The 25,333-nt window shown below is 27.9% G+C and overlaps 6 protein-coding genes across 9 annotated transcripts; 2 read left to right on the top strand and 4 right to left on the bottom strand.

Annotated features, from left to right (window-relative positions):
* Positions 1 to 138: 138 nt before the first annotated feature.
* Positions 139 to 2,824, bottom strand: LOC117213620 (UMP-CMP kinase). 2 transcript variants are annotated; one of them, XM_033459115.1, is made up of 3 exons: positions 2,681 to 2,824; positions 707 to 1,057; positions 139 to 599 (listed from the first exon to the last, which is right to left on the bottom strand). In XM_033459115.1, the coding sequence occupies exons 2-3, from the start codon at positions 1,025 to 1,027 to the stop codon at positions 318 to 320; spliced, it is 603 nt and encodes a 200-aa protein (XP_033315006.1). In that variant the 5' UTR covers positions 1,028 to 1,057; positions 2,681 to 2,824; the 3' UTR covers positions 139 to 317. The 2 variants fall into 2 exon arrangements, with proteins under 2 accessions (XP_033315006.1, XP_033315005.1); XM_033459114.1 differs by lacking the exon at positions 2,681 to 2,824 and having other exon boundaries at positions 707 to 1,193.
* Positions 2,825 to 2,863: 39 nt separating this feature from the next.
* On the top strand, positions 2,864 to 5,498 carry LOC117213617 (4-hydroxybenzoate polyprenyltransferase, mitochondrial). Of its 2 annotated transcripts, XM_033459112.1 has the most exons (7): positions 2,864 to 2,968; positions 3,033 to 3,485; positions 3,582 to 3,748; positions 3,808 to 3,955; positions 4,237 to 4,430; positions 4,534 to 4,722; positions 4,804 to 5,498. In XM_033459112.1, exons 2-7 carry the CDS (start codon positions 3,137 to 3,139, stop codon positions 4,993 to 4,995), a joined length of 1,239 nt encoding a protein of 412 aa, XP_033315003.1. In that variant the 5' UTR covers positions 2,864 to 2,968; positions 3,033 to 3,136; the 3' UTR covers positions 4,996 to 5,498. The 2 variants fall into 2 exon arrangements, with proteins under 2 accessions (XP_033315003.1, XP_033315002.1); XM_033459111.1 differs by having other exon boundaries at positions 2,891 to 3,485.
* On the bottom strand, positions 5,212 to 7,176 carry LOC117213619 (protein Abitram). Its single transcript, XM_033459113.1, has 3 exons — positions 7,094 to 7,176; positions 6,571 to 6,682; positions 5,212 to 6,491 (listed from the first exon to the last, which is right to left on the bottom strand). The coding sequence occupies exon 3, from the start codon at positions 6,328 to 6,330 to the stop codon at positions 5,479 to 5,481; it is 852 nt and encodes a 283-aa protein (XP_033315004.1). The 5' UTR covers positions 6,331 to 6,491; positions 6,571 to 6,682; positions 7,094 to 7,176; the 3' UTR covers positions 5,212 to 5,478.
* Positions 7,177 to 7,592: 416 nt separating this feature from the next.
* LOC117213783 lies at positions 7,593 to 14,404 on the top strand. Its single transcript, XM_033459438.1, has 7 exons — positions 7,593 to 8,060; positions 8,447 to 8,535; positions 8,611 to 8,756; positions 8,847 to 10,701; positions 10,780 to 10,986; positions 11,075 to 11,136; positions 11,223 to 14,404. The coding sequence occupies exons 1-7, from the start codon at positions 7,939 to 7,941 to the stop codon at positions 11,412 to 11,414; spliced, it is 2,673 nt and encodes an 890-aa protein (XP_033315329.1). The 5' UTR covers positions 7,593 to 7,938; the 3' UTR covers positions 11,415 to 14,404.
* A 339-nt stretch (positions 14,405 to 14,743) lies between these two features.
* On the bottom strand, positions 14,744 to 19,818 carry LOC117213784 (protein king tubby). 2 transcript variants are annotated; one of them, XM_033459440.1, is made up of 8 exons: positions 18,939 to 19,818; positions 18,326 to 18,461; positions 18,172 to 18,264; positions 17,922 to 18,094; positions 17,686 to 17,853; positions 17,265 to 17,610; positions 17,038 to 17,190; positions 14,744 to 16,919 (listed from the first exon to the last, which is right to left on the bottom strand). In XM_033459440.1, the coding sequence occupies exons 1-8, from the start codon at positions 18,978 to 18,980 to the stop codon at positions 16,786 to 16,788; spliced, it is 1,245 nt and encodes a 414-aa protein (XP_033315331.1). In that variant the 5' UTR covers positions 18,981 to 19,818; the 3' UTR covers positions 14,744 to 16,785. The 2 variants fall into 2 exon arrangements, with proteins under 2 accessions (XP_033315331.1, XP_033315330.1); XM_033459439.1 differs by having other exon boundaries at positions 17,922 to 18,097; positions 18,939 to 19,816.
* Positions 19,819 to 21,211: 1,393 nt separating this feature from the next.
* LOC117213781 (transmembrane protein 62-like) lies at positions 21,212 to 25,193 on the bottom strand. The gene is made up of 13 exons (XM_033459436.1): positions 24,681 to 25,193; positions 24,457 to 24,568; positions 24,239 to 24,376; positions 23,804 to 24,130; positions 23,464 to 23,596; positions 23,205 to 23,360; positions 22,959 to 23,106; positions 22,718 to 22,840; positions 22,554 to 22,635; positions 22,344 to 22,472; positions 22,084 to 22,258; positions 21,753 to 21,977; positions 21,212 to 21,609 (listed from the first exon to the last, which is right to left on the bottom strand). The coding sequence occupies exons 1-13, from the start codon at positions 24,882 to 24,884 to the stop codon at positions 21,576 to 21,578; spliced, it is 1,986 nt and encodes a 661-aa protein (XP_033315327.1). The 5' UTR covers positions 24,885 to 25,193; the 3' UTR covers positions 21,212 to 21,575.
* Positions 25,194 to 25,333: the final 140 nt, after the last annotated feature.

Genomic DNA, 25,333 nt, shown 5'->3' with positions numbered 1-25,333 from the left:
CAAAAATCGCAATAAAATATTTATAGATTCTTGTAGAAAATTATTGTAATGTTAAAAAAGTGTGCATATGGATCATTATGCTACCTGTACTAAGAAACTAAAAAATACTAAGGGTATATATTGAAACCAAAGCAAATTAATATTCCCGACATGTAATTAAAGACAATATAAATATAATATATTGCACTAGTATGAATTAAATTTTCTTACAATACATATACATATATATGTACATTTTTTTTCTTTTATGAAATAACATTAAATGCAAATGGATTATAACTTGATCTCACTGAGATCAATTAACATTTCCTACTAATTCATAACCATCCAATTTTAGATAAAACCTCTTTAGCATCTTCGAATACTTTATCTGGTGATTGCATACTATTAACTTTGTATACAAAGTTTTGCTTCTCATAATACTCAATTATAGGTAATGTATTTGTAATGTAAGTTTCGTGTCTTTTGACTAAAACTTCCTCATTGTCATCAGACCTGCCACTTCCTGCTGCACCACGATTTAAACATCTCTGGGTACATACTTCTTTACTACATTCACAGAACAATACTCCTTTTATTACACATTTTTCTGACATTGCCTAAATTAAATAAAAGGTATTGTAAAAAGAAGGTAAGCATTACACAATTTCGTCCTCGTATAGAATCTTTCATTATTTAAACAAGATATTTATTGTTATCTTTGTACCTCATTCCAACCATCAACATTGTCCTGGTTTCTTGGAAAACCATCAATCAGGAACCTTTTATGCGGACTATTGCTGGTCTGCATGGCATTATCTAGAAGACTGCAAGTAATTGCGACTGGCACAATTTTTCCATCTTTAATATAATTTTCGATAAGTTCTCCGTACTTTGAATTCGGCTTCATACGTTCCTCTCTTAACAGATCTCCAGCTGACAAATGGACATAACCATATTTTTTAGTGATGTACCTGCACAATGTTCCCTTACCCGCACCAGGACCACCCAAAATAAATAAAACTTCGAATTTCTGTTTTGCAGACATTTTAAAAAGCCGCAGTCCTCCTGAAAGTACCTTGAACATAAAATAACACCAGTAATCGTAATCAGTTACACGTTACACGTAATAAGTACCTATACTCATCTATCGTCCTATGAATATTAACATGGAGATATTATGGGGATTTTTCAAGAACAAGGTTTTTGGTATACAATTTAACTACTTTTCCCAATTTTGACTATTTCACAACAGTTTTTTTTTTTAGGAAGCTTTATTTTACTATTACAAGAAGAACTCAATCGGGGAAGATCGAAAAAATAGTACAGTTATTGTCATTTTTTTTTTTAATGCATGAGATTAAAAATCTTTTTTATTTCGTTAAAATAAATAAAAATATAACATTTCTTCAGTTTATACCACCGTCCTGTAAGCAGGTCTCAACACCTGCTAGGGAAAACCACCCGAAAATTGAGTCGAGAAAAATCATTGATATGTATACTATATACTAGAATATATGTATATCAATTTAATTATCCTATCATCCTACTAACATAGGATGTAGATGATATAAGATAAATAAATTTGAATCACGATTATATAAACAGGTCTCGACACCCATATACTGAAGCCTAGGGGAAATTGTTCGAAAATTGAGCCGTGGCTGGTTGTGAGAAATCAACATAGAAGGTTTTCGTTCTGCGCATGCGTGACATGTTATAAATGTCTCAGATAGAGACAGAGATACTCCACCCATCTCTGTCTATCTCGCAAAAACACAGACTTTGTTGACTTTTTATGTTGATTTTTCATGCCTAAACATGGCCCAATTTTCTAGGTTTTCCCTGGTGAGTGTCGAGACCTGTTTATACAATCGTTATTTTGATGAATTAATTGTGACATAGAAATACAGGGACCTAGTACAAATTTGATTGGCTGGTGTGGGGTGTGATGTCACTTTCGGAGAGCGGGATATTGTAAGTAGTTGAGTATATGAGCCATAGTAGCTCTATCTGGTAGTACCGCTGAGGTGCTAACTTTGTCCTGACCAATTTTCGGATTCACTTCTACTCATGAACATATCCATGCTTTCGGTCACAAATGTCACAAATGTTACGCCTCTCTCCCGCTGAAGTCGCTTCACCCCCCTCAGTTATTATTCGGTCACTATATTTCTACGTCTATGAGATTAACGTGTTTATGAAATTAACGTTTACAGGGTAGATATGTTAGGATTTTAAGATAGTTAGATTAGGCTAGGTTATATTTTACAAAAGAAAGAGAAATGCAAGGGGAGAGGCAGGATCTCCCCTCCACCCACATATTCGCTAAAGATTTATCTATCTATCATAATCCTATCATTTACAACTAACATCAGAAGCATTTGTGAAATATTAATTGATTAATGTATATATATAATTGATAATATTATTATCGTATATATTAATATATAGTGTAGTGTTATATATGTATAAAAAAATACTATTTTTTTTAATTTATTTATGATCATATGTTATGACATACATGTATGGTGACGTATGCGTATATAAATCTCAATATTTTTATGAAATACGTTTTAAAGAAATAGAATTATAGGCATCTTTATCTCTTTGTTATTTCTATATAACACAATATTTAAGTATATTTTTATTTAGTGTATTTCTATATTATCTAATTATTATTTACTTAATTTATACTTACTTAAATTAAGAAAATATTATGTACAATTAAACAGGATCTTCTTGAATATGCCAGCAGATTCGAATCAGAATAATTGAAATGTTACTTTACCATGTATTTATTATATTGACAGTACAATATCATCTTAAGTATCGGCGTATCGAAATATACTACGCGATTGCGTATTGTGCGCATGCGAAGTATGTGTTACGCAAGATTACATCCATGTAGTACAGCTATAAAGTATGACGATTCAATTTTATAGCACGTTTTATTGCATTTCTTATGTAATGTAAAAAGTACCACAAGGTTTGTTATCAAGATGACTTAAAAGATATACTTAGTAACATTACTAAGCAAAATGTACGATTAGTATTTGCAGTAATTTATATTTAACCACAACATGACGTGAATTAAAGGAAATTGAGGTTATGTCAGATTCCTAAATATTATTTACAACTAATAAAACACGAAACTATGATAATGATGCAATTGTATCAACAATTATTTGGACGTGGGAAATGTTTAAAATTTTACCTGCAATTTAATCAAAGAAAATGTGTTGTAAACTATTTGTACTCTTGCAATACGGTTCATACCATATCTTGCATGTATGATAAACATAATTATGAAAATGATAAAACACCGACGCAAGAGAAATTAAAGTCAATTAAGATCTTATCGAATACGGGTGATGAAACAATAGAATTTGCTAAAGCAGCAAATGTTCAGTCAAAACAAAAACTCACATTTGCAAAATTAGTAAATAATTCTCCACCTAAAATAAAACCATACCTGAAACTCATAAGATTGGATAGACCAATAGGTAAGAAAGAAGTTAGTTAAAAATTATTATTATTACAATCATAATATAAAATGAATGTAACTTATACAAATAATGATCAGTAACTTATAAATGTAGGATCTTGGTTATTATTTTGGCCATGTGGTTGGAGTATAGCCATGGCAGCAGCACCAGGTGCCTTACCAGACCTTCAACTTTTATCTCTTTTTGGGATGGGTGCATTCATCATGCGTGGAGCAGGGTGCATCATAAATGATATGTGGGATCAAGATATTGATGGGATGGTAATATTGTCTTGACAAATATTTTAAGATAAGATATTATGAGGACATTTTAATGCTAGGTAGCCAGAACAAAAGATAGACCCTTGGTTACTAGGGAAATTTCACCCCTACAATCATTGATTTTCCTTGGAAGCCAATTAACTTTGGGATTGCTTATATTGTTGCAACTAAATCTTTATAGTATTATATTGGGTGCAAGCTCACTAGGTACTACTTTTAAACAGTTTATATAAAACAGTATTTCTTAATTTTATCAATTAATTAATGCCAAATCATTTTCAATTTTCAAAGCATTATCTTTATTATAACTTATTACATATATATAAAAATAAAGAAGCAACTGGAGATCATCTTATTAGTAATAGAGGATATAAAAAAGATTGTGTTTCATGATTACAGTTTACTAGTCTTTCTCAGAAAATTATTAATTAAAATTTAGAAATACTGTTAAAGTAAATATCTTTAAATCACTAAACTTTTTGTTACAGTCTTAGTAATAGTATATCCAGTTATGAAAAGAGTAACATATTGGCCACAATTGATCCTTGGTATGACTTTTAACTGGGGTGCTCTTTTGGGTTGGTCTGCAGTGCATGGTTCGTGTAATTGGTCTGTATGCTTGCCACTTTATACTGCTGGAATTTGTTGGACACTTTTGTATGATACTATATATGCACATCAGGTAAATTTCAACTTTCTGATATATTTGATTTAATATGTTACATAATTTACTGATATAATTTACTTTAATGTGCTTTCATATATTCTCTACTTTTTAATTATAGGATAAAGTGGATGATGTTATAGTAGGCATAAAATCAACAGCTTTAAAGTTCGGAAATAAGACTAAACTTTATTTATCTGGATTCAGCACAATCATGATAACAGGGTTACTTGCATCAGGTATATTAACTGCACAGACTTGGCCATATTACACTGCAGTAGGATTAGTTGGTACACATCTTGTTAATCAGGTATGCATTATATAATTTTGAAACAAGTGTATAAGGAAAAGTTATAATCTAAAGAAATATTCAATGTACATATCTTTTTAGATTTATAGTTTGAATATCAACAATCCTGCAGACTGTGCCAAAAAATTCATCTCTAATCACAGGATAGGAATGATTCTCTTTGCAGGAATTATTTTAGGGAATCTCATAAAAGATACTAAATGTAACAAAGATGACAATATCGTACAAAAATCAGAAAACGAATTTACTTTTATCAAAGAAACGCAAGAGTAGTTGCATCGCTATTATAAATGATTATTAAATATACGAACTGAGGTACTACAGAGGCAAATTATATGTAATAGACAGAAAGCACGAGGTAAATAACTGGCTGGTTCCAGTAAATTAAGGAATTACATAGTTTTAATTATATGTTAGGTGCCATAAAATAATTATTGATTACAATGTTTACCAAGGTGTCTTTAGTATCATTGACAATTCAACTCGGAGTAATTTAAATAAAAATAATTTTTATTTAATACTATTCCAAATTTATGAACTGAAAGGTACACCAAAGATTACAGCAGTGTAGATAGAAAACAGTTACTGGAACTACTGTTCTGAAATGTTGATTATAATAGACAAAAATATAAGTAAATATTTTTATGTATATACATGTTGAAGGTTTAAATGAAATGGTATAATATTATTTAACCAAATGAAATCAATTAGAAATAAGATTACATAATGTAATTTGGTTTTCACTATAGTAAGTAATTAAATTTCCTTATTTATTATTTTTAGGTCATTTTTTAATAAAGTATTTGATGTGCATATTTCTGATATTTCCAAGTGATTTGTAGTGCTTCGTCGCTCTAGCATCTTCAAGTCATATTGTTCTTGAGTTAATAAGGATTTTTTCATTTTGTCTAAAAGTTTTATATTTGGCAGTACTATAGCTAAGTAGCCTGCTCTATGTGGAGGTTCCAACAAGAGCTCAGGATTTTGTATTAGTGCTTCATTTACTTCTACCAATTTGCCAATTATACAACATTTTATAACATACGTTTTTTCGTTTGAACAAGTAATTATACAAATGTTAGAATTCATTTGTAAAGGTTGAGCACCATGTTTACTTTTACCAGAAACTTTATTCTGAACTCTATCTAATTTATTGCTAACTTTGAAGTCTACTTTTATTATATGTTTATCATCTTGAAGAATTGCGTGACTCGGAGCAAGAGTAAGCATGCAAATTCGGTTACTATGCATTAAAATACAAATGTCATCTGCGGGACTTTGTACATCTAATTTATAATAAGCAGTAAAATATCGATCTGTAATTGTAGGAAATGATCCATGATATTTTACTCCTTCCAACATGTCTGTAACATCATTGTCAGGAGGAAATGGAAATAAACTATCATCATCATCATCATCATCATCATCATCTTTATTTGATAGCAAAATACTTTCATCTTCATTATCTATTAAATCCACCATTTTTTGACATTCAGAATGTTTATCTGTGTCACTTTCATCCTCTAAAACACTGAATGAATCATTTTCTATATCATTAGATTTAGTTCTTTTTTCTACTGGTTCATTGTTATCCGAGTTAATATTCATTATTAAAATAATAAATTTTTAATAGTGTGAAGATTTATTTAAAGCTCGTTTAACAAAGTTAAGGTAGATATTGTACATTAAATGTACATTTTAGATTATATAGTTAATCCAATTTGTTGTTTTTAAAAAATATTGCTGCTTAACTTCTTCCAATTTTTTCGCTAGAAACAAAATATTATATTACAAGATTAATGAAACTTAAGGAATTTTGATCATTCAGAAGTAACATTTAAAACTTACGTCTTTATGTTATGCACAAAATCGGTTGTTTCTTAATATAATTACACTTATTACCACAGATAAACACCACAATAAACAATCATGAAAAAAGTTAGGTTACATCCACATTAAACTAAAACATATGTAATGCATGTCAATCATTTCTCACTTTACTAGTTTTATTTGGGACTATTTATCACAAACGATAATTATTAAATGAATTTGTAGTACTGTCTAATATAACGTGTATGATATTTAAGTTCAATTATTAATGAACATAAGAAATTGCAAAATAATTAAATAATTTATTGTAGTAACTAAATTTTATTAGTTACATTAATTACATTCAATCATTTAATATTAATTTACAAAATATAAAATATAAAATATGCAAAAACATGTAAAAACATTTACGATGTTATATAGACATATCTAATATCTTTTCTGTATTTATATTTACAAGATGTACTAATAAATTTTGATCCTAACAAACTCTGAAGTCGAATTGACTTCGATCGGAGAAATTCGAACATCTTATACTCACTATTTTATATAACCAGGGAGGAAGTACATATATAACAAACTTGGTTTCAGTTTAAAAGATAAGATACTACACATGGGAGAAAGAAATTGAACGTTAAAAATATTTTCTACTAGATTATTAACATTTTTATTGTTTTTTTTATTATTATCTAATCTTCTTTTTGCTAATATCATAAACGAACGAATACTAATATGTAATTAAACTTCTTAAAGCACGATCTCTACGTAGGCTAGGATAAAATTTTTAAAACCATGTATCAAAGAATTCTGAGAGAAAAATAAAAGACTACTTAACTATATGTATAATTAGTGCAAAAAAATTGTTACCCTCTATCGGTAATTAAATTTACAATCTGTTTTTTAAAGGCATGTTCTGAAGTAAAAACTAAAGGCTATTACTCATTATTCCCTAGATTTGCTAAGACTCTATTGGGCAAATGAAACTTGGAAAAAAGAGATTGTGAAAGAGATATTAAACCACAATAAAGTGATATCTATAAAAGGAAAGTCAAAGGAAGTTGAAAGAAAACGCAATAAAACGAACCTTCTATGAATTTATTTTGTACCGTGGTCTGCGTTGATTCTTCTTGAAAACAAATTGAAAATCCCGAATAAAAGTTCCTATTGTCCTATCTGTGGTTATGTTTGTCAAGGGTTCAATTCATTTTAATATATATACTTTTAAACTGTAAACGGTGCCGAATACCGAGGAATTTTGTAAATGACTTGGCAAAACGTGACACTATTTTTATATATCTACCACGTCATCGAGCTGAACGGGAAAAGGCACTTTAACGGTAAAATATGTGTTCATCGAAACTTTTAATATCGTAATCTGAGCAAAACATGTCAGAAAGGAAAGTGGATACAGAAATTGTGCGGCAGCAGTATACAAACGATACGAGCCTTATTGATGAAACTGAAATCATTGATGTGTCTGTTTTTGATTTTGATGATAGTGATGGCTGGTAAGTAGTTCTAAGATAATTTGTAATTATGTCGAATGTTTACAATAGTTGAATTGTTTTAGCTACTGTTTAAGTTTCAAAAGAATTGTCATTTTCTTATAAGATTATCATACTTTGTTATTATCATACATTAAAAATCTTAATTTTTTGAAAATTAATTAAAAAATTCGCTGATGTTTTATAGAAATACTCTTTAAGCTTATATTTTTTTTTTATTCTTAGTACTAAAAATATAACAGCTTTTAAGAATTTAAGAAGCATATATTTCATAATGTATGCAAGAATATGTATTTTAGTTTAATGAATCATTTGGTAGATTCTATATTTGTCTATGTAAGCTTCTGTTGAAGCAATAGCTAATGATTATGAATTATATCTCTTGTTAGGTTGTACATACCATCAGAATATAAAATGGAATCCACTGTCCATGATTTGTACACCTGGTTAAAAACTGAACCAGAGTTAAATTTTTCAGGTATTGAAAATGTCAAACATTATTTTTTTACAATATATTTATTTTATATGTTTAATTTATATATATTTTATTCAGCTAATAAAAAATCTATTGATACAAGAACATTTACAAGATCGAAAAAGCGGTCTAGTAGAACTACTTTTGAATCTATTTTGGAATCTTTATCTTCACCTGTGTCAAATACATGGAAAACTTCGAATTTTTCAAATATAGAGGAAGATGTAAGTTTATTTATATTTATATATTATACATATAGTATATATGCTCAAAGTATAAGTTTAAATTTAAGTATATTTCTTTTTCGTATGTAGTTAAACAAATATTCAGACATATCTACTACAAACAAAGAAGAAGCTGTGCATCCTATGTTAAAAATGGCACCTAATACAAATATTAATTTTCTCCCTGATGAGCCTGTAACATCAGGTCAAGAAAGCATGGAAGTATTCTTAAATATGTCTCAATCAAAGGGAATTGACTCATTTATTAATTTAATGGAACCTGGCCTTAGTGATCCACTGATGAACGTTTCACAACCTTCTATTTTTTATTCATCTATCACTTCATTACCTAGAGATGATTCATTACATAATACAGAATGTAACAGAGATGAGGAATCTTTAAATATAACTCAGTTGTGCAGTCAAGAAATTTACAAGTGTGAAGATATTAAAGATTCAAATGTCAATGAAACTTTCTTAAAAAGTAATGAAGCAGACAATAACAAAAGCTACTGCCTGAGCACAACGAATAAATCTGATGACATTGAAAGAGAATTAAATGAAACTTATAATGCTGATGAAGCTTCTGCAATGGTTGTGTTATCAAGTTCAGATAAAGATAGATTTAGTATAACTAAGTTGTCTTCCACATATGTAAATAAAGATGATACTAATACACAAATATTACAATCAGAAAATAGTGAGAGAAAAGAATTATGCAATTTAAACACTACATATCCTTCGGTTTTTCAAAAAGCAGAAAATTCGCATATTTTAGATACTACATATTGTACAGCAGATACTGAAAAAGCAATTAATGGTATAATTTCAACTGGTAAAAATGATATGCAATGTGATAAAGATCAAGTATACGATTTGCAAAAAGGTATAGTTCATGATGTATTGAAAGATAATGAACCTTCCATACCTTCTACAGATTCTTCTTTTACACTTCACGATGATGCTTTCAACCCTATATTCAAGTTGCCTATTCCTCTTTGCAACCAGTCAACTCCCAAAAGTATAGACATGTTAAATTTCACGCATAGAACGATTACCAAGTCTAAGCCTTTAGAATCATCTCGAGTATACAACACAGCTTTAAATTCAAATTTTAAAGCGCCGACATTGAGGAAAGAATTATTATCGGAAATACACAAAAGTGAAGATCATAGACTGGATTTTACCTTCAATCATGTAATTAAAGAACACCAAATTGGGAAAACTAAGAAGGAAATCAATGAGGCTCTAAGCCAGAATGTCAAGAATGATATTCCTATAGAAAATAGATACAATACATATAAAAAGGAATCACCAATTAACAAAATTAAACTTCATGCCGAAATAGCAGACGAGGCAGGAGCTTGTATTAAAAATTCGCCAGAAAAGAAATATTATACATTCACAAAAAAGAGTAGTAATCATGGTGGCAAAACTGACATGGAAAATGCAGAATCATTTGATAACGCGGACGCTACATTCGTAAAACCAATTTCAAAATTACAGAAGCGGAAGCAACATGTACCGCGGATGTTTTCAAAATTGCCACAGTTTCTTCAAAAGTCTAATCCGAATCTTGTATCAAATTCGTTGAAAACTGTTAACATAACAGGTACAAATGTGTCTAATTATGGATACATGAAAGGTTCGCAACCAAACATTGTAAGAGATGTTGAAAAAACTCTAGCAAACAAATTGTATTCTCTCGGAAAAATGAGAAGTGGTTCTGAACAACGCCTTTTAGAATTGAACACAGGTGTTGGGGAACTTCAAGTATTAGGTGCTGCAGGATCTACAGAAAGTATTGAAAGTACACATAGTGCTCATAGTGCACCTGATTTAGATGATAGACTTAGTACATGTTCGGATAGTAGCCACAATTCATATACAACACAGCCAATGAATATTGAACAACTGCATCAGATAGTACGGATGCAAGAAGAAAGTTAGTAATACTTATATCATGATATTAAAAATATATTATGTTATATAAAACATAATGTTTATATTCCTTATATTTTAGGTTTGAAACAAGATGCAACATCTGGATTAAATAGGCGAGTTTTAGAAAGTGCTTGGGTTGATGTAAAAAAAGATTTGTCTTCTCCTATACTAAAGAATGGTATTGATAATTGTGACAGTGATTCGCCATTAAGTATTGACTTCAATGTTAAAACAAGCTCTCCAATATTAAGTCCTACAAGATCTAGTCAGTCAATAAATACTGATGGTAAGTTACAATAGTGTATTTAACAATCTTCATATAATTTTGATTGTTTCGACTATATAAAAAGTATTTACTAATGTGTCTTTTTAAGATCTATCTACAGAAACTGTATTGAAACAACAGAATGAAGTAGACATGGTAAAAAAAGTTGAAGTGAGTTTTTTGTTTGTTTTATGTATATAAACTTTGTTTACGAATAATTTTTAAGATTACTTGTTAAATGTTACACTATCATACAGGCTTTTAATAAACCAGTTATGAAAGTTGAAAATAAAACGAGACTGCGACAACCAACAAATTGGAACACAGGCAATAGACCTTCAAATCTTATGAGCGCTATTCCTAGACCACCATCACGCATACCAGCACCTAGATTTGTCAGGCCAACCGCAAAGAATATTCAAGGAGATATAAAACGAGGATATATGTAAAATTATAAGGGGTATCCATAATCAAAGTATGCGTTTTTAAATAATATTCGTAATTTAATCTGTATTCATACTGCAACTTGTATAAAAGATGTTTTAAGTTATGACCTTGGAGGGAAGATGATAAAATTCAGTATTATTAGATTTTCAAGAATAATAAAAAATAGAACAAATTGAATTTATATCATACTCCTAACCTTTTTGAGACTGTTTATGTTTATAAAGAAAACAACAAATTTAAAAATGAAATATCTTTATGACAATTTGGTGTACAAATATTTTTATCAAATGATCTGTTGAAAGACTATTTAGAATATAATGTTTCATGTTAACCTTCTTTTATCTAAATTGCTTTTTTTAAAATATTGAGATATTTAAAACCAAAAATTACCCCTCCAAATTTTTAGCTTTTCAGTAATTATTTATAGAGTCCTTATATTTTAATCTGAATGATTTTCATATATTGCGAAAATGCAAAAATATAATGAATATGAATTGCTATATTTGCAGCATGAGATAATCCCTGTTACATGTGTAGATATATAAAAATCATTTTTTATAAAAATGTTGTTAAATATAAAATGGAATTGTATGTCAACAAGAGAGTATATGCACGATGTGTGTATTCCACTTACAGGGTTAATAATATACCAGTAACATGCTGTGTGTAGCTATAAGAGAAATTTTTGGATCTGACATTTTTATAAACTTTATTGTCAGGAAAATCACATGAAACAGTGAGAATGGACTGATATGAAAAGTATTTAAACCTAAGAAAGTATTTAGAAATAAGTTTATTTTATACTATTACAAAAAAATCACATTCCACGTAAAAAAAAAAACTGAAGAGAATAAAAATTTACAACAAAAATATTCAAGTGATAAAAATAATAATTTCCATAAAGGGGTATATACAAAATATGAATTTTGTATTACATGTAGTTATAGATAGGCCTGAAAGAACATCAAATCGAAATTTTTTAATGCAATTTTTTTCTACAGAACAGTATTAAAAGTTTAGGGTTTAATCATTATTACATAAATTTTTATAACGACATGTAAAGTGTATAAAATCATCTAAAAAGAACTAATGTAGTACCATTTTCAATATATATGGCCTATGATGTGTACTAAAGTAAATAATTAGATTGAATACACAGCAATTTATGGTATATTATCGATTCTATGCGATATATTTGTATATTTTTAATACCCTTGAGCATAATTTCTTGCTGATCTGCAATATTTATATTTTTAACTCTGATTTTTATAATAACTTCTATATTCTGGAAATGAATGCTTTTAAATACATGAGAATTAGTGGAATGCTCTTCTGATTTTATAAACTTTTACATCTTAAATTATAGTTACCAAAAGTTAATTAAAAAATTGTTCGTATATCATAGAAGAAGTCAATGTCAATTTAATTACTAGAAATTGCAAATCTTTAATAATTCTATTTATATATTAAAGTGAAACCAAAAAATATGCTTAGTACGCTGAAAATTGAAAATTTTAATCATTCGTATTAAAAATGTATATAAAATATTTAAAACTCTTGAAATGTTTTGTAGTACATTCTACAATAGCCTTCCATAAAGTTATAAAAAATATAATTCATTTGAAATTAGAAAATGTAATTAAAAATGGAAAACTAAAATATCTGTGAAATACCGCATTTATCTTTTAGGACAAATAGAGTAAGCTCCTCCTAGAATAAATTAATTACTGTTTCTAATCAAAAAGTATTATTTGTTAAAAAATAATATTCTGTGTTACTTTAATAAATATCTCTGAATGACGTCACTTCTTTCCTATGCTATGGAGCTTACTAAACAATGTGTACAATAAATCATCATTTATTGTATACCTTGTGCATTTCATTTCCGTCCTGAAACATCATTTTTTATATTAAACCAAGAAATTGAAGATTATAACATATCACAGCGTACAGATGCTTAAGAAAAATGCATAGTCAGTTAATATACAATTATACTATATATTATATTATATTATATATATATATTAAATTCAAGTTCCATTACTATTTTAATTGCTAACAAAATAATATGCTATGGTAAATACATCAAATATCAAAACTCTATATAAATAAATCAGTAAACAAGTAATAATTATAATTAGGATATCCGTGAAAAGTTTTTTAATGACATAAATTTTAAAGCTTTCACAATGAACTTTATAGAACAGTTTTTGGTATTTTTAAAAGACTCATTTGTAAAGAAGGCTTTGCAATATTATAGACTCTTCAAGTATGTTTTATGTACATGGAAAAACATTTATATGAAATGATATGTTTTGCTTCTTTAAATCAAGTTTGCAAGCGATTTGTCTTAGTTAGTATTCTGATACTTGACACTCTGTTCAACATTCCTCTTCTGTAATTCTTTGCTTGAAGCAATAACAGCAAGAGGAGCAATAAAGTGCTCATTCATTAATGTGGTTTTAAGGTTATTATCAGTTTTATACGCATGGTTACAACTTCGATATTGAATTCATTTGACATTGAATTTTAATGCTACATATTTTATGATAAATCGTTGCGCTTGTTGTGTTATGTTTGAATTTGTAATGATATAAGCTTGGATTTATAGTTATTTTATAACATATACAATATAGAGTATATTTGATCATATTTTAAAATGTTCTTCGAATACCAATAATTCTATGCAATTAATTTGGCACCCCTCTATAGTAGTAAATTAAGGTATAAAAAGTAAAAAGTAAAATTGGAAGGTCTAGTTTTACAAGATTCTAGTTTGGATATATTTTTAAATAGAAAAGAAAAAAATATTGATGAAAACAAAACAATATTGAAAATAGTAATATATTTAATATGACAATGGAAAACACAAGAATAAGATTCTTGAATAGTATTTCTGTATATCATTTCTTCTTTTGATTAAACAAATATTCAATTAAAATTTGAGAACTTGTATTCATGTTGTAAATAATAAACGTAAAAGTGATAGTCACATTATATCCTTTATTTATATCTCTGAATGTTAGACCTTAAGTGCCTTCATTGTATTTCAATACAAAAAATTTTTTTTATACATTTAAACTAAGGGAATTAATTACCTGTTCACTAATCTTATCGTTCAGTATTGGTGTAAAACTTTCATGTGATCTTTTTCTATTAAAGTCTCTACTAATAAATGTTCATAAATCATAAATATTCAACCTTTCAACCATTTTCTACTCCTTTTGTGCCAAGAATTATAATTCCTTCATATCTTTTAAAGAATGATTTATTATATACAAAATTAATGTTCATATAAATCTATTTAAGTTATGGATCTGAAAACAAACCATAAAAAGTTGCAATTTGTATTTATTTTCAGATTGATGAAAATATAATACCCATTGAACACTTCAATTCACAACATTAAACATGATAAGCTAATTACAGATTTTACTTTTTAATGTGTACACGCACACTCACACGCAATTAAAGTATTATCAATACATCTTAAATGCTATTCGGTATTAACATTACTGAAGTAAAAAATAAGTCCAATATGAAATATTACAATTATAAAATGTCTAATTGACATTCTAAATAATATTAATACTGTTTACTTGTATAGTATTTAAATTGGTTTTGCTTTATCTTGATAAAAATGATTTTCCTTTAAGTAGCACCTTTCTTTGATAAAATACACATTCATTTTTTATAAATAGCAGTACTTTATCACAAACAAAACTTAAGATGTATAAAATTTATAAAGTTACAAATTTTCTCCGATACTTCTATAATGTCGTTTTTCGCGTTGCAATTTGTTGCAATTTTACATTTGTTTACATCTCACTTTACTTTTTGTTCTTTTATCTTATTTTATTATATATATATATGAACATTTAATACCATATATATCTAATTCCCAGCTGCATAAAACACACTAATAAATGATCTTACAAAACTTTAAAATAATAATGAACTTTACCTTTTGTAAATTTGATGAAAATAGTACATGATTATTAAAATGCTTATAAATGTCGAATTCATTGGATGAAGATTTACATAATGAAATAAAAATTGTCAAGTTTTTCTTTGCAATTCCCTAATGTGCAATTAATGTTATGTAAAGGCACAGCATAAAAATATTTTTATCAATGCTTTAATGAATTCATTCTACATTATACATAAGTATCAACATATCTTTGGTATTTTTATAAATATAAGGGATTTTATGTCAATGATAACATGTTTTTTGAACAATAAGTTGTATATCAAATAAAAATACTTGATATGTATTTTGAATGATACGTTTAGACAATGATTAACAGATCCATTATAATACGTACACTGAAATCGTGGTTACACTGCTATAGCAATATCTTTGACTAGTGCACTTAGATATTAAAAAATTTTTCACGCAGTGAGATACAATATTATGCACTGGGAGCTATACACAACATATTTTCATGTAAATAAAAACATATTTGTCATTTGTAAGATTATTCCCAATTCTAAGAAAAAGTAATAAATTACATACAAATCCGTTTGCAAATAACTGATCATTTATCTCCTTAATGTCAGTTCTAAAAAACATTGCAGATAAATATTACCTTTAATCTTACTTCTCATATAATTTTTTGTGTTATTTTATTATCATGAGTGTAAAATGTGCTTGATATCTTCAAGCAAAGATATTTAGCATAAAAATAACTCGACATATATGTATTCCATATACTTTTGATACAAAGATTCATTATCATCTGTTTAGGCAGTAAATTGTGCAGTGTATCAATATTAATATCATTGTTATAAAATATCGTTTGTGTAAAAACCTGATCATGATAATACCAAAATGTGAACCTTGTAAATACCAGACATTTGATTGCACAAACATAGTTTAAAATATTTCAAATATTGAATAAGAGAGCAAACAATTAATAAAATATAAATTAAAGATTGTACAGTTTGTTTTTAAATTATAATTCTTTACCATGTATATTATTCATCACTGAACGTCTATAGGCAATATTATTATTACAAGTATTAACAATAAAACATTGCATGTGCAATATGAATCGAAATGCACATTATAGCACAATATATTAGGATCAACAACAATACAGTTATAACTGTTATCTTAATCCTTGGGCGCAATGCATCAAATGTGAAATGTATGTTTAGCATTTAAAAACAGTATCTATATATAAGAAAAGTGAACACACGATTTATACCGATTATCCTTATATCAGATATCAATAGAATAGTTATTGTTACGGATATGCTTGTAGAAAAACATCATTACAATCTGTTGATTGTCCATTGCGGATTCTTCTAACCAGTGTAGTTTATCGCCCATAGATGTATAATCATTTTTACGTTCAATTATGAATTATATTATTCACAAGCTAACTTACTATCGAAGCTACTTAAAGCGATGGCAAATGCTTGAAGCGTGCACAATGGAAACCTGTAGTCCATTGTAAAAACATCTTCTGCCACACGGCCAAATTGCATAACAACGTAATCAACTAAAACACAAAATCATAAAGTGATTTTCTTTAATCTACAGAAGTGTGACTATTATAAACTTTCCAAGTATTCTTTCATCTAAAATATTTCCTTATGTCAAAGGCATAAAATACAAACCATCACTATCGTGTACCACTTGAAAATTTTTCACAGACGCTTGAGTTACGCGTCCATGGAAATTAAGTACATATGACTGTGTGTCATCGTTCCATACAGGAGTCTTATTGTGTAATTCTATTAAGTTGTCCATATTTTTTGTTTTCCATCGTTCTGAGGAAATAAAAAATAAAGAGTAAAAATACTGATTCAATAATATCTGCATTAAAATGATAGTTTATATATACCAAGAAGTGTTTCGGACTCATCCCGTGGGCAAATCTCAACTCTTTTTTGATCCGATGTCATTCCCGGGATAATGACAGTCATTTTACGTGGCCCTTTAAATCCTAAAACGTTAGTATCGTATATTACCGCCGCTAATTCTTGTCTGGGATTAAAACGATCGTCTCTTTTATCATCTTTCATTAATGAATATCCATTATCGTATACGGTAAATTGTGTTCCCAGAAGATTTGATCTTAATTTTCCAATATAAGATTCGCCTGCTCTTGAAAGGTCCGTAGGATCGGTAGAAATTAAATAGTTACTTGTTGTACTTTTTTTTCTTTTACGTCCAGCTAGTAAGAAAATCTATAAATGAAAAATATATTGTTTGCGTTTTGTAGATGTATTTGTTCTATAGAGATTTTCTAAAGAATCACATACCTTCTTCCCATAATCACGTTCTAAGTGTAAAAAATAAGTTGGGTAGAGGCCACGGTCCATACCCTTTCTATCACGTGTTATCCTACATTTGTAATGCATTTTTTTATTTGCTGGTTGTAATACAAAATGCTCTATATTCCCTTCCACGTTTCCCTCTAATTCTGGACTCTGAATGATAAATCAATGATACATGTTTTAGATGATATATAATTTTTTTTAGTTAAAAGCAAACTTACTGAAGAATTATTCTCCCTACTGATAAGTGTGCTAGCACCATCTGATGGAGCTACTCTAAGAGGTGAAGGACATGGTAAAGATTCCGAAGGAGAGTGTATATCTATAGGTGACGATTCTTCATCTGCACAATCTGCAGCTTCCATAGTTTGATAAAAACCTCCTTCTGTGCTTACTTCTATGACAAAAATGTGACATTCATATATCTGTTATAGTTACAATTAAATTAAATTAAACATCTAATTAATATACCATGAATTCTTGATTCCACATCCTTATTTTCTGCAAAGGTATTTAAATCTGGGTTTGTGTGTGATATATTAAACTGTAATGGCCCATCATATCCTAAGAAAAACAAAAATTATATATTTCATTATAATTAACTTTCTTATCTCATTAAACTTACCTCGAAGCTCTTTGTTTGGATTCATCCATTTTGTAGAATGACTTGTAAGCTGAGTGCTTGATATGTTAGATGCCTGTACCATTCCACCAGCGCCACTTTGTCGTTTTTGTTTCATTTTTTGTGCAATTAATTGCCTCTGTAATTGATAAAATCATTATAACACCAAATGTTTTAGAAAACTGAATAATAATTTTTAATTGGAATTTATGAATAAGAAATATATATCAAAAACGTGAAAAACATAAAATAAATATATTTTTTCACAAATTCAATGCAAAATAGAATATTTGTTGTCTTGTCAAATCAAATTTCAATAAAAGGACCATTATATTATAATTGCTCTATATACAAATTTATAAATATTTAAATGACCTACTTTCTGTGCATGTATACGTATGCGTGTACATATATATATAATAGTATAATATAATTTGAAATTCCGGCTAAAGAAATAATTTTATTATTTCTGTCTTCCTACAACATGATATGTACTCTAATAACATTCTTTCATCTTTTAAAATATTACAAATACAAAATACATGATTGTGATTTAAATGAAAATTCAACATTTCAAAATTATCATCAGAAGTATTTAAATCTATTACTTGCGTACCTGCTGTTCGAGTTTCTGTTGTCTTAAATCTAGAGATGTCATATTGCCGACATGTACTAACAAGAACTGTCATATGCGATTGATTTTCACAAAATAATTCAGCTTCTCACGAGAACCAATTTGTTTACGCCAAACATATTTCGTCGTCCGTGGCTACCTAGGCAACCGTACGATGGAAAACCCTAACATATTTTTAGGGAGAAATCTTAGCTCTGTTGGTACTTATGCCGGGGAAAAGTTACAAAAAACTACATGGAAAGGCATCTACAACTATTATAAGTAGTAATAAATCGCGCATTTCCATTCAGCAGAATTAATTCCCGCGCATTTCTTTTTAAAAGCAGTTTAAGAACATTTAAGAAATGAATCTTAAGGAAGCATTTTCGAATTATTTCCTTTATTAACTTTCGAGAATTATTAGATATATTCTTCATTACGCATTCAAATATTAACATTACATAGAATGGTGAAACTTAAATTATGCGATACAATTAGGATAGTTGGGATAGTTTAAAGTCGTAATGTAATTAAAATGAATAAAGTCGAGATGATTAATAAGTAGACCGCGGATTTTTATGCATTTATGAGAAATTTAAAAAGGCAAAAATATATAAAATATCTAAATTAGACTGCTCGCACTATTTAGTAGGTGAAATAAATTTCCACTTAGCTTTTTCTTTGCGTTTATAAAAATATGAATTTGCATAAATATCTGTAGTCTATTCAATAATTATACAATTCTCAAATTAGTCAAGCTATGTATAACATTTATTAACACTTACATGCGTTATTGTGTTGTAAACTTTATAGTATATATTTTACATATTTTTTATATTACTACTCAGTCGAGTGATTAAAGATATATTTTATGTTATGCATGAATTATTTGAAAATAATATTTCTTATTTTTCTTGTAGCAGTTTATAAAATACATTAAATGCTCATACTTCATAAAATAAAGAATTAATTATGATTCCCAATAATTATTAATTTCATAAACTTTTGAAAATTGTTTTGTACAAAACCAAAAAGTACATGAAAACAGGCACTATAGTTATTAAAAAGTTGTAGGTATATTGTAAATTAATATTGTGTATACATTTATGAATAATAACTAAAAATGAACTTTCAATCACATTCTTAAAGTTTTCTGAAAATGTATATTTATGGAAGATATTAATGCATATTTATGGAAGAAATTCATAATTATTAATGATTGGGAATCATTGGTCTACTGAGATCACATTTTTACAGTTCTGAGATCATATTTGAGAACAATAACAGTTAGATAGTTTGTAGAAAAATATAGGATAGCAATAGAACCTATTCTTTAAGGAAATATTGATTTGTATTTTAAAAAAGATGTCAATTATCCACACATTGTTTCATTCTCTTTTTGCCTGAACCATCTAAATCAAAATATAATTATATGAGTAAAATATAAAAAGGTATTAAAGAAATTTATAATTAAAGAATTAGGGCTATTTACCTCAGGAAAAATAATACCTTTCATAAATTGAAAATAGTAAAATTATTAATTTTACTTATATTATCTTCAGTTTTTTAAATTAATTTTGCTTCTTGTTACATGGATAAAGTTTGGCTGGGCAATATTAACACACAGAAATATATGATGAATTAAATTTTAAAACAAAAATACTTATAAGTTATTGTTTAAGTCATTATTAAAAATTTATCTCTAAAATAAAGCCAGACAGTTTCTTCTATTATATTATATATAAAATATAATGTTATTACGTTTTAATATCATATGTTATTGCAATTTCTTTTTCTTATTTCTATAGATAAACTTTTAATTTAATTTTTAGCTAAAATATAATATGTAGCGTAAAATAAATAATTAAATTTTCTTCTTGTTTTGAATGAAATCCCTTACATAACATATTTTATGCAAATACTTCTGTAAAACAACATGGAAGCACGTTAATAATTGTTATGAACGGAAATTATTTTAAAATTAATTGAAAGAGATAGTTAGAGAGTATTTAAATTAGTCATTCAGAACACATGTTCTTAAATTACTGTTTTGAAAACATCCGAGCACATGCAAATTATTAAAATCAATTTACGGATATTAAATGTGTAAAAAATATTAACAGTCTTTGCTATAACTCCACCAGTTGATAAATTCTTTGGCATTCTCTAAAGGAACTTATTGATTGTAATGTACGATTATAAATAACAATTACAGTTATTTCAATTTTTTTTGATAACGTAAGCAATAAAATTTTTATTTTTTACACTAATCTAGATTTGTGAAATGTATCATAGCTAATTCTGATATACACTATATGATAATGACTTTAAGTTTACATTTACTGGACAAGAAATAAATTTATAATGGCCTATTTCAATTTGATATATAAGAAGTAAGTAAATAAAAATAGACATACATACATATATACGTAGGCGTTGGAAAAAATGAGGAGGGCTTCCTACTATGTGCAACTCTATACATTTCGTCAAGGCGCCTCCCTAATATACATATATATGTAAATGTATATTTTTATAAATTGACTACATAATATGTACGTGAGGACGTGAAAATATTCCAGCTATATAAAATTAATACTGGTAATTTGCTACACTTTCATGGTAAGTTATATTTTCTATAAACTAACCAAGGGGAGACCATACTTTTGCAGCAGACCTTTATATAAACAAAAAATCATAATTAATATAAGTAGAAACTATAATAAAAGAAATTTAGCAATAAACTATTACTAAATCCAATAATTCATGGATTAGTAATTTAAATTTCTTAGGATATCTAAATTTTGATATAATACATACCTTAGACATGAATATGGCATTGTATCTACTTGATGCCACAACATGATTGCTAAAAATATACTCCAAGTGCGTAAAGGACATAATATGGTAGCCAATGTCCCATATGCTAGCCAGAAGAAATAAGCCATACACGTTTGCATCATGATTAATAATATTATTGGTAAATATTGTAGGACAAAACAAATCTTAGATAATGGTTTCTCATTTGGTTTAATATTTTGTAACCTGTAAAATCATTGAATTAAATTTTGTTTCATTATGTGTATATTTATTTAGTGATATGCATAAATATGATGCAACCTGTGACAAAAAGTGATACATTTTGTCTTACCGTTTATCCACTCTATTAGCTAAGATTAGCATCAATGGTAGATGAAAAGAAAATAATTGGAAAAATCCGTAAGCATAAGTAAAAGCACCGGGTAAGAAAGATTTTCCAATAAATGTTCCCCATGCAAAAATTACACCCGTCTGATTTTCTATTACTTCACCAACAGCCCATGGACCTTAAAAGTAAATATTTCGTTTTTGTAAAATTGCATGTTCAACAAATATGATAAATTAATAAATGCTAGTTAATTAAATGCTTACCAACTGTTAAATATAATGTATACAATACTAATGGAAAAAACAGACGATCAACTGTAGATAATATCCATAATTTTCTAACCCATGAATAAAAAAATTGTATTCTGAATCTTGGTCGATGCATCTGTTTCCCTAATTAGGGAAAAGTTCCAATTTTAATTTTCTACTTAACATTAAGAACTTTCTAGCAATATTTAATGAAAGTTTACTCACTCTCACACAATATATGAAGGAAACGAAGTACACACAATGGGATTACTAATAAAACTAATACTGTTCCAAAGAGGAATTGGAACTAGATAAGAAAAAGATTATATCAATACCTAAATTTGCGCAAACAGGAAATTATTTTGTAATATATCTATTAAGCTACTTACAATATTACTAACGTTAGACATAAGTATAAGTCTAGGTAAAACACGAAATGATAAACGTGATCCATCAAGAGCAAATGGTTGAACTACTGTTGCTTCTCTTTCATCCATGTCGGAAACCCTTACCTGTGATTACTTTTTTTGTTATTAATTTTCAATACACAAAGCGTTATGTAATATCACTAATATTTAGCGTTATAAAGCAAAAAAATAACAAAAAGTAAATGAACATATTTTACTAAACTCGAATAGTATGTATTCCCTTTCTATAATCTGTGGTGTTCCATCTCAAAACATAGAGTGGTCCTTTAACATGTTCACATTCAGACCAAGGTTCATCATCTAACTGAACCTCGACAATCTTTATTAACGCTATCGAGAATGCCAATATCCTACAAAAACAAGAACGTGTAACGATAAAAATCAAGAATAATATACAATATTTAAATATAAGAAAAAAACATACACTTCATTGTAGAAAAATATTTACCTAATATGTGTAGATTTAATAACAGATATTATATTCTCTTTCCTGGGCATTGTATACAAAGCATGTTTAGGATTAGTTATTAGTACTACAGGCCATTCTTTGTGTTTTACATCAATGAACGAAAATTGACCATGGTCAATTGCTCCTAAACGATACCTGAAAATAAACATAAACAAATATTACAATCAATTATAACTTAATATAACAAATAAGTGAATGTGCTTCTTATTATAATGAATATAAAGTACAAATAGTTTACATTCTGTTATCTTTCCAATCTGCTAACTCTAATTCAAGGAATCCTCCTCGTTGTAGAGTGTACATATTAGGCACTGCTCCGCCAAGCGTATGATAATGTCCACAAAGATATACCATACTTTCTTTATGTTTGCCTGAAAGTATATTTTAGAATTTCTCTAAAAATTATACTTTTAAAATAACATGTATTATCATTGAAAATTTTGGGATCATACATCATTCTGCACAAACAAATTAAAGTAAAATTAGAATTTCAAGATTTTACTTATTGAAACAATAATAAAATAAGTTAATAATCCAATATGTTTAGATGTAAGAGTATATATTTTGTTAATTATTACCTATGATATTTCTAATGCTGGTATTAGTTTGTGATAGTATGCAGGATGTGGGATAATGACCAAACCATATTATAAAATCTGCATTATTATCCTTGGACTTATCTACTAAATTGTATATACTTTTAATTTCATGCTCATCTAACATGCCAACAAAATTGAATGGTCTTCTCGGGCCAGGTTTTAAGCAAGCATCTATTGCAATAAATGTATAATATTTTGAACCAACATTTATGGTATACATATAAGATCTTGGGTGCTTCTGTCCTTGAATGGAATAGTTTGAATAATAATTATTTTTTGATTCAAGACTTAATACATTGAAATTATCTGAAATAAATTTAAATAATATAATGTAAATAATATTATATATTTTAGCATATAATTTTTTTTAATAAAAATTGGTCTTAAAAATGTGTACTATGTTATTATCCCTACCATGATTGCCTCTCACATCTAACCACAAAGTCTTTCTGGTAACTTCAGTATCATCTAAAACACGCTTATAATATTTCCATTCTTCCAATATTTGCTTTGATCCCATTTTATCCTTGGCTTTTGCATCTGTGAGATCACCTGTTGAATCATTCATTATTTTATCCATAGTATAAAATTTATTTTATAAAAGAATATTATTAATATCAAATGAAATTTACCTGAAGCAAGAACAACAGTAGGTTTAATACTGCTCACAGTAACATTACAAAATTCCTTTAGCTCTGTTATTCTAAATGGATCTTGAAATATGCTTATATGTATATCTGATATCTAAAAAGATTTAAGGCATAAATAACACTGATTCAGAAATCAACTAAAGGCAGACACAACTTACTTATGTATAATTCCTAAATACACAAATATTTTTATGAGAAATACAAACCTGTAAAAACCACATTAGCTGGTCAAAAGATTCTCCAATATCATAAAATTTTGGCTCTGACCATCCTTTTTTCACATCCTTGTTATGCAAAGTATCATCTAGTATATGATTATCAACATTGATCAGATCAGCAACATTTGCTACAAATATCGATAACATTAGTACAAAGACTAGGAGGATTACGGTGGATTTCGTTATTTTCATTTCTAAAGGGACTCCTTAAATGCTTTACACGACAATTTTCTTATCAGAGCCGACCACGTTCTATGTACTTTCAATGTTTACAAATTCTATATGTTAGGTTATAGTTTGAGATACATATGACATTTGGAATGACACGGTTTATAGAGACCGGAAAATAATTTGGAATTTGAATTTTTCATAGTTTCACAATTTGCCGTGATCGATTGACAATTATATATCACAATATAATCACAATCAAGTATCTGATCATTGTAAAGCATCGAAGAAAAGAATTGACATGTTCTGCGCATGATAGATTTTAGCAGTGATGCTCATGAAACATTTATCATGGCTAGCTTTGTGTTTCTTTTATTGCGTATCTACCTTGATACGTCACAATTATGATTGCGAATGTTCTAACATTTTAGCGCGAATTTTAAATCTTATAAGATTCTGATGGCTCGTGTTAT

Source organism: Bombus bifarius, unplaced genomic scaffold (assembly GCF_011952205.1).
Source record: "Bombus bifarius isolate JDL3187 unplaced genomic scaffold, Bbif_JDL3187 scf7180000009125, whole genome shotgun sequence".
In the NCBI taxonomy this organism is placed as follows: Eukaryota; Metazoa; Arthropoda; class Insecta; order Hymenoptera; family Apidae; genus Bombus; species Bombus bifarius.
This window is presented reverse-complemented; position numbering and strand designations above follow the sequence as displayed.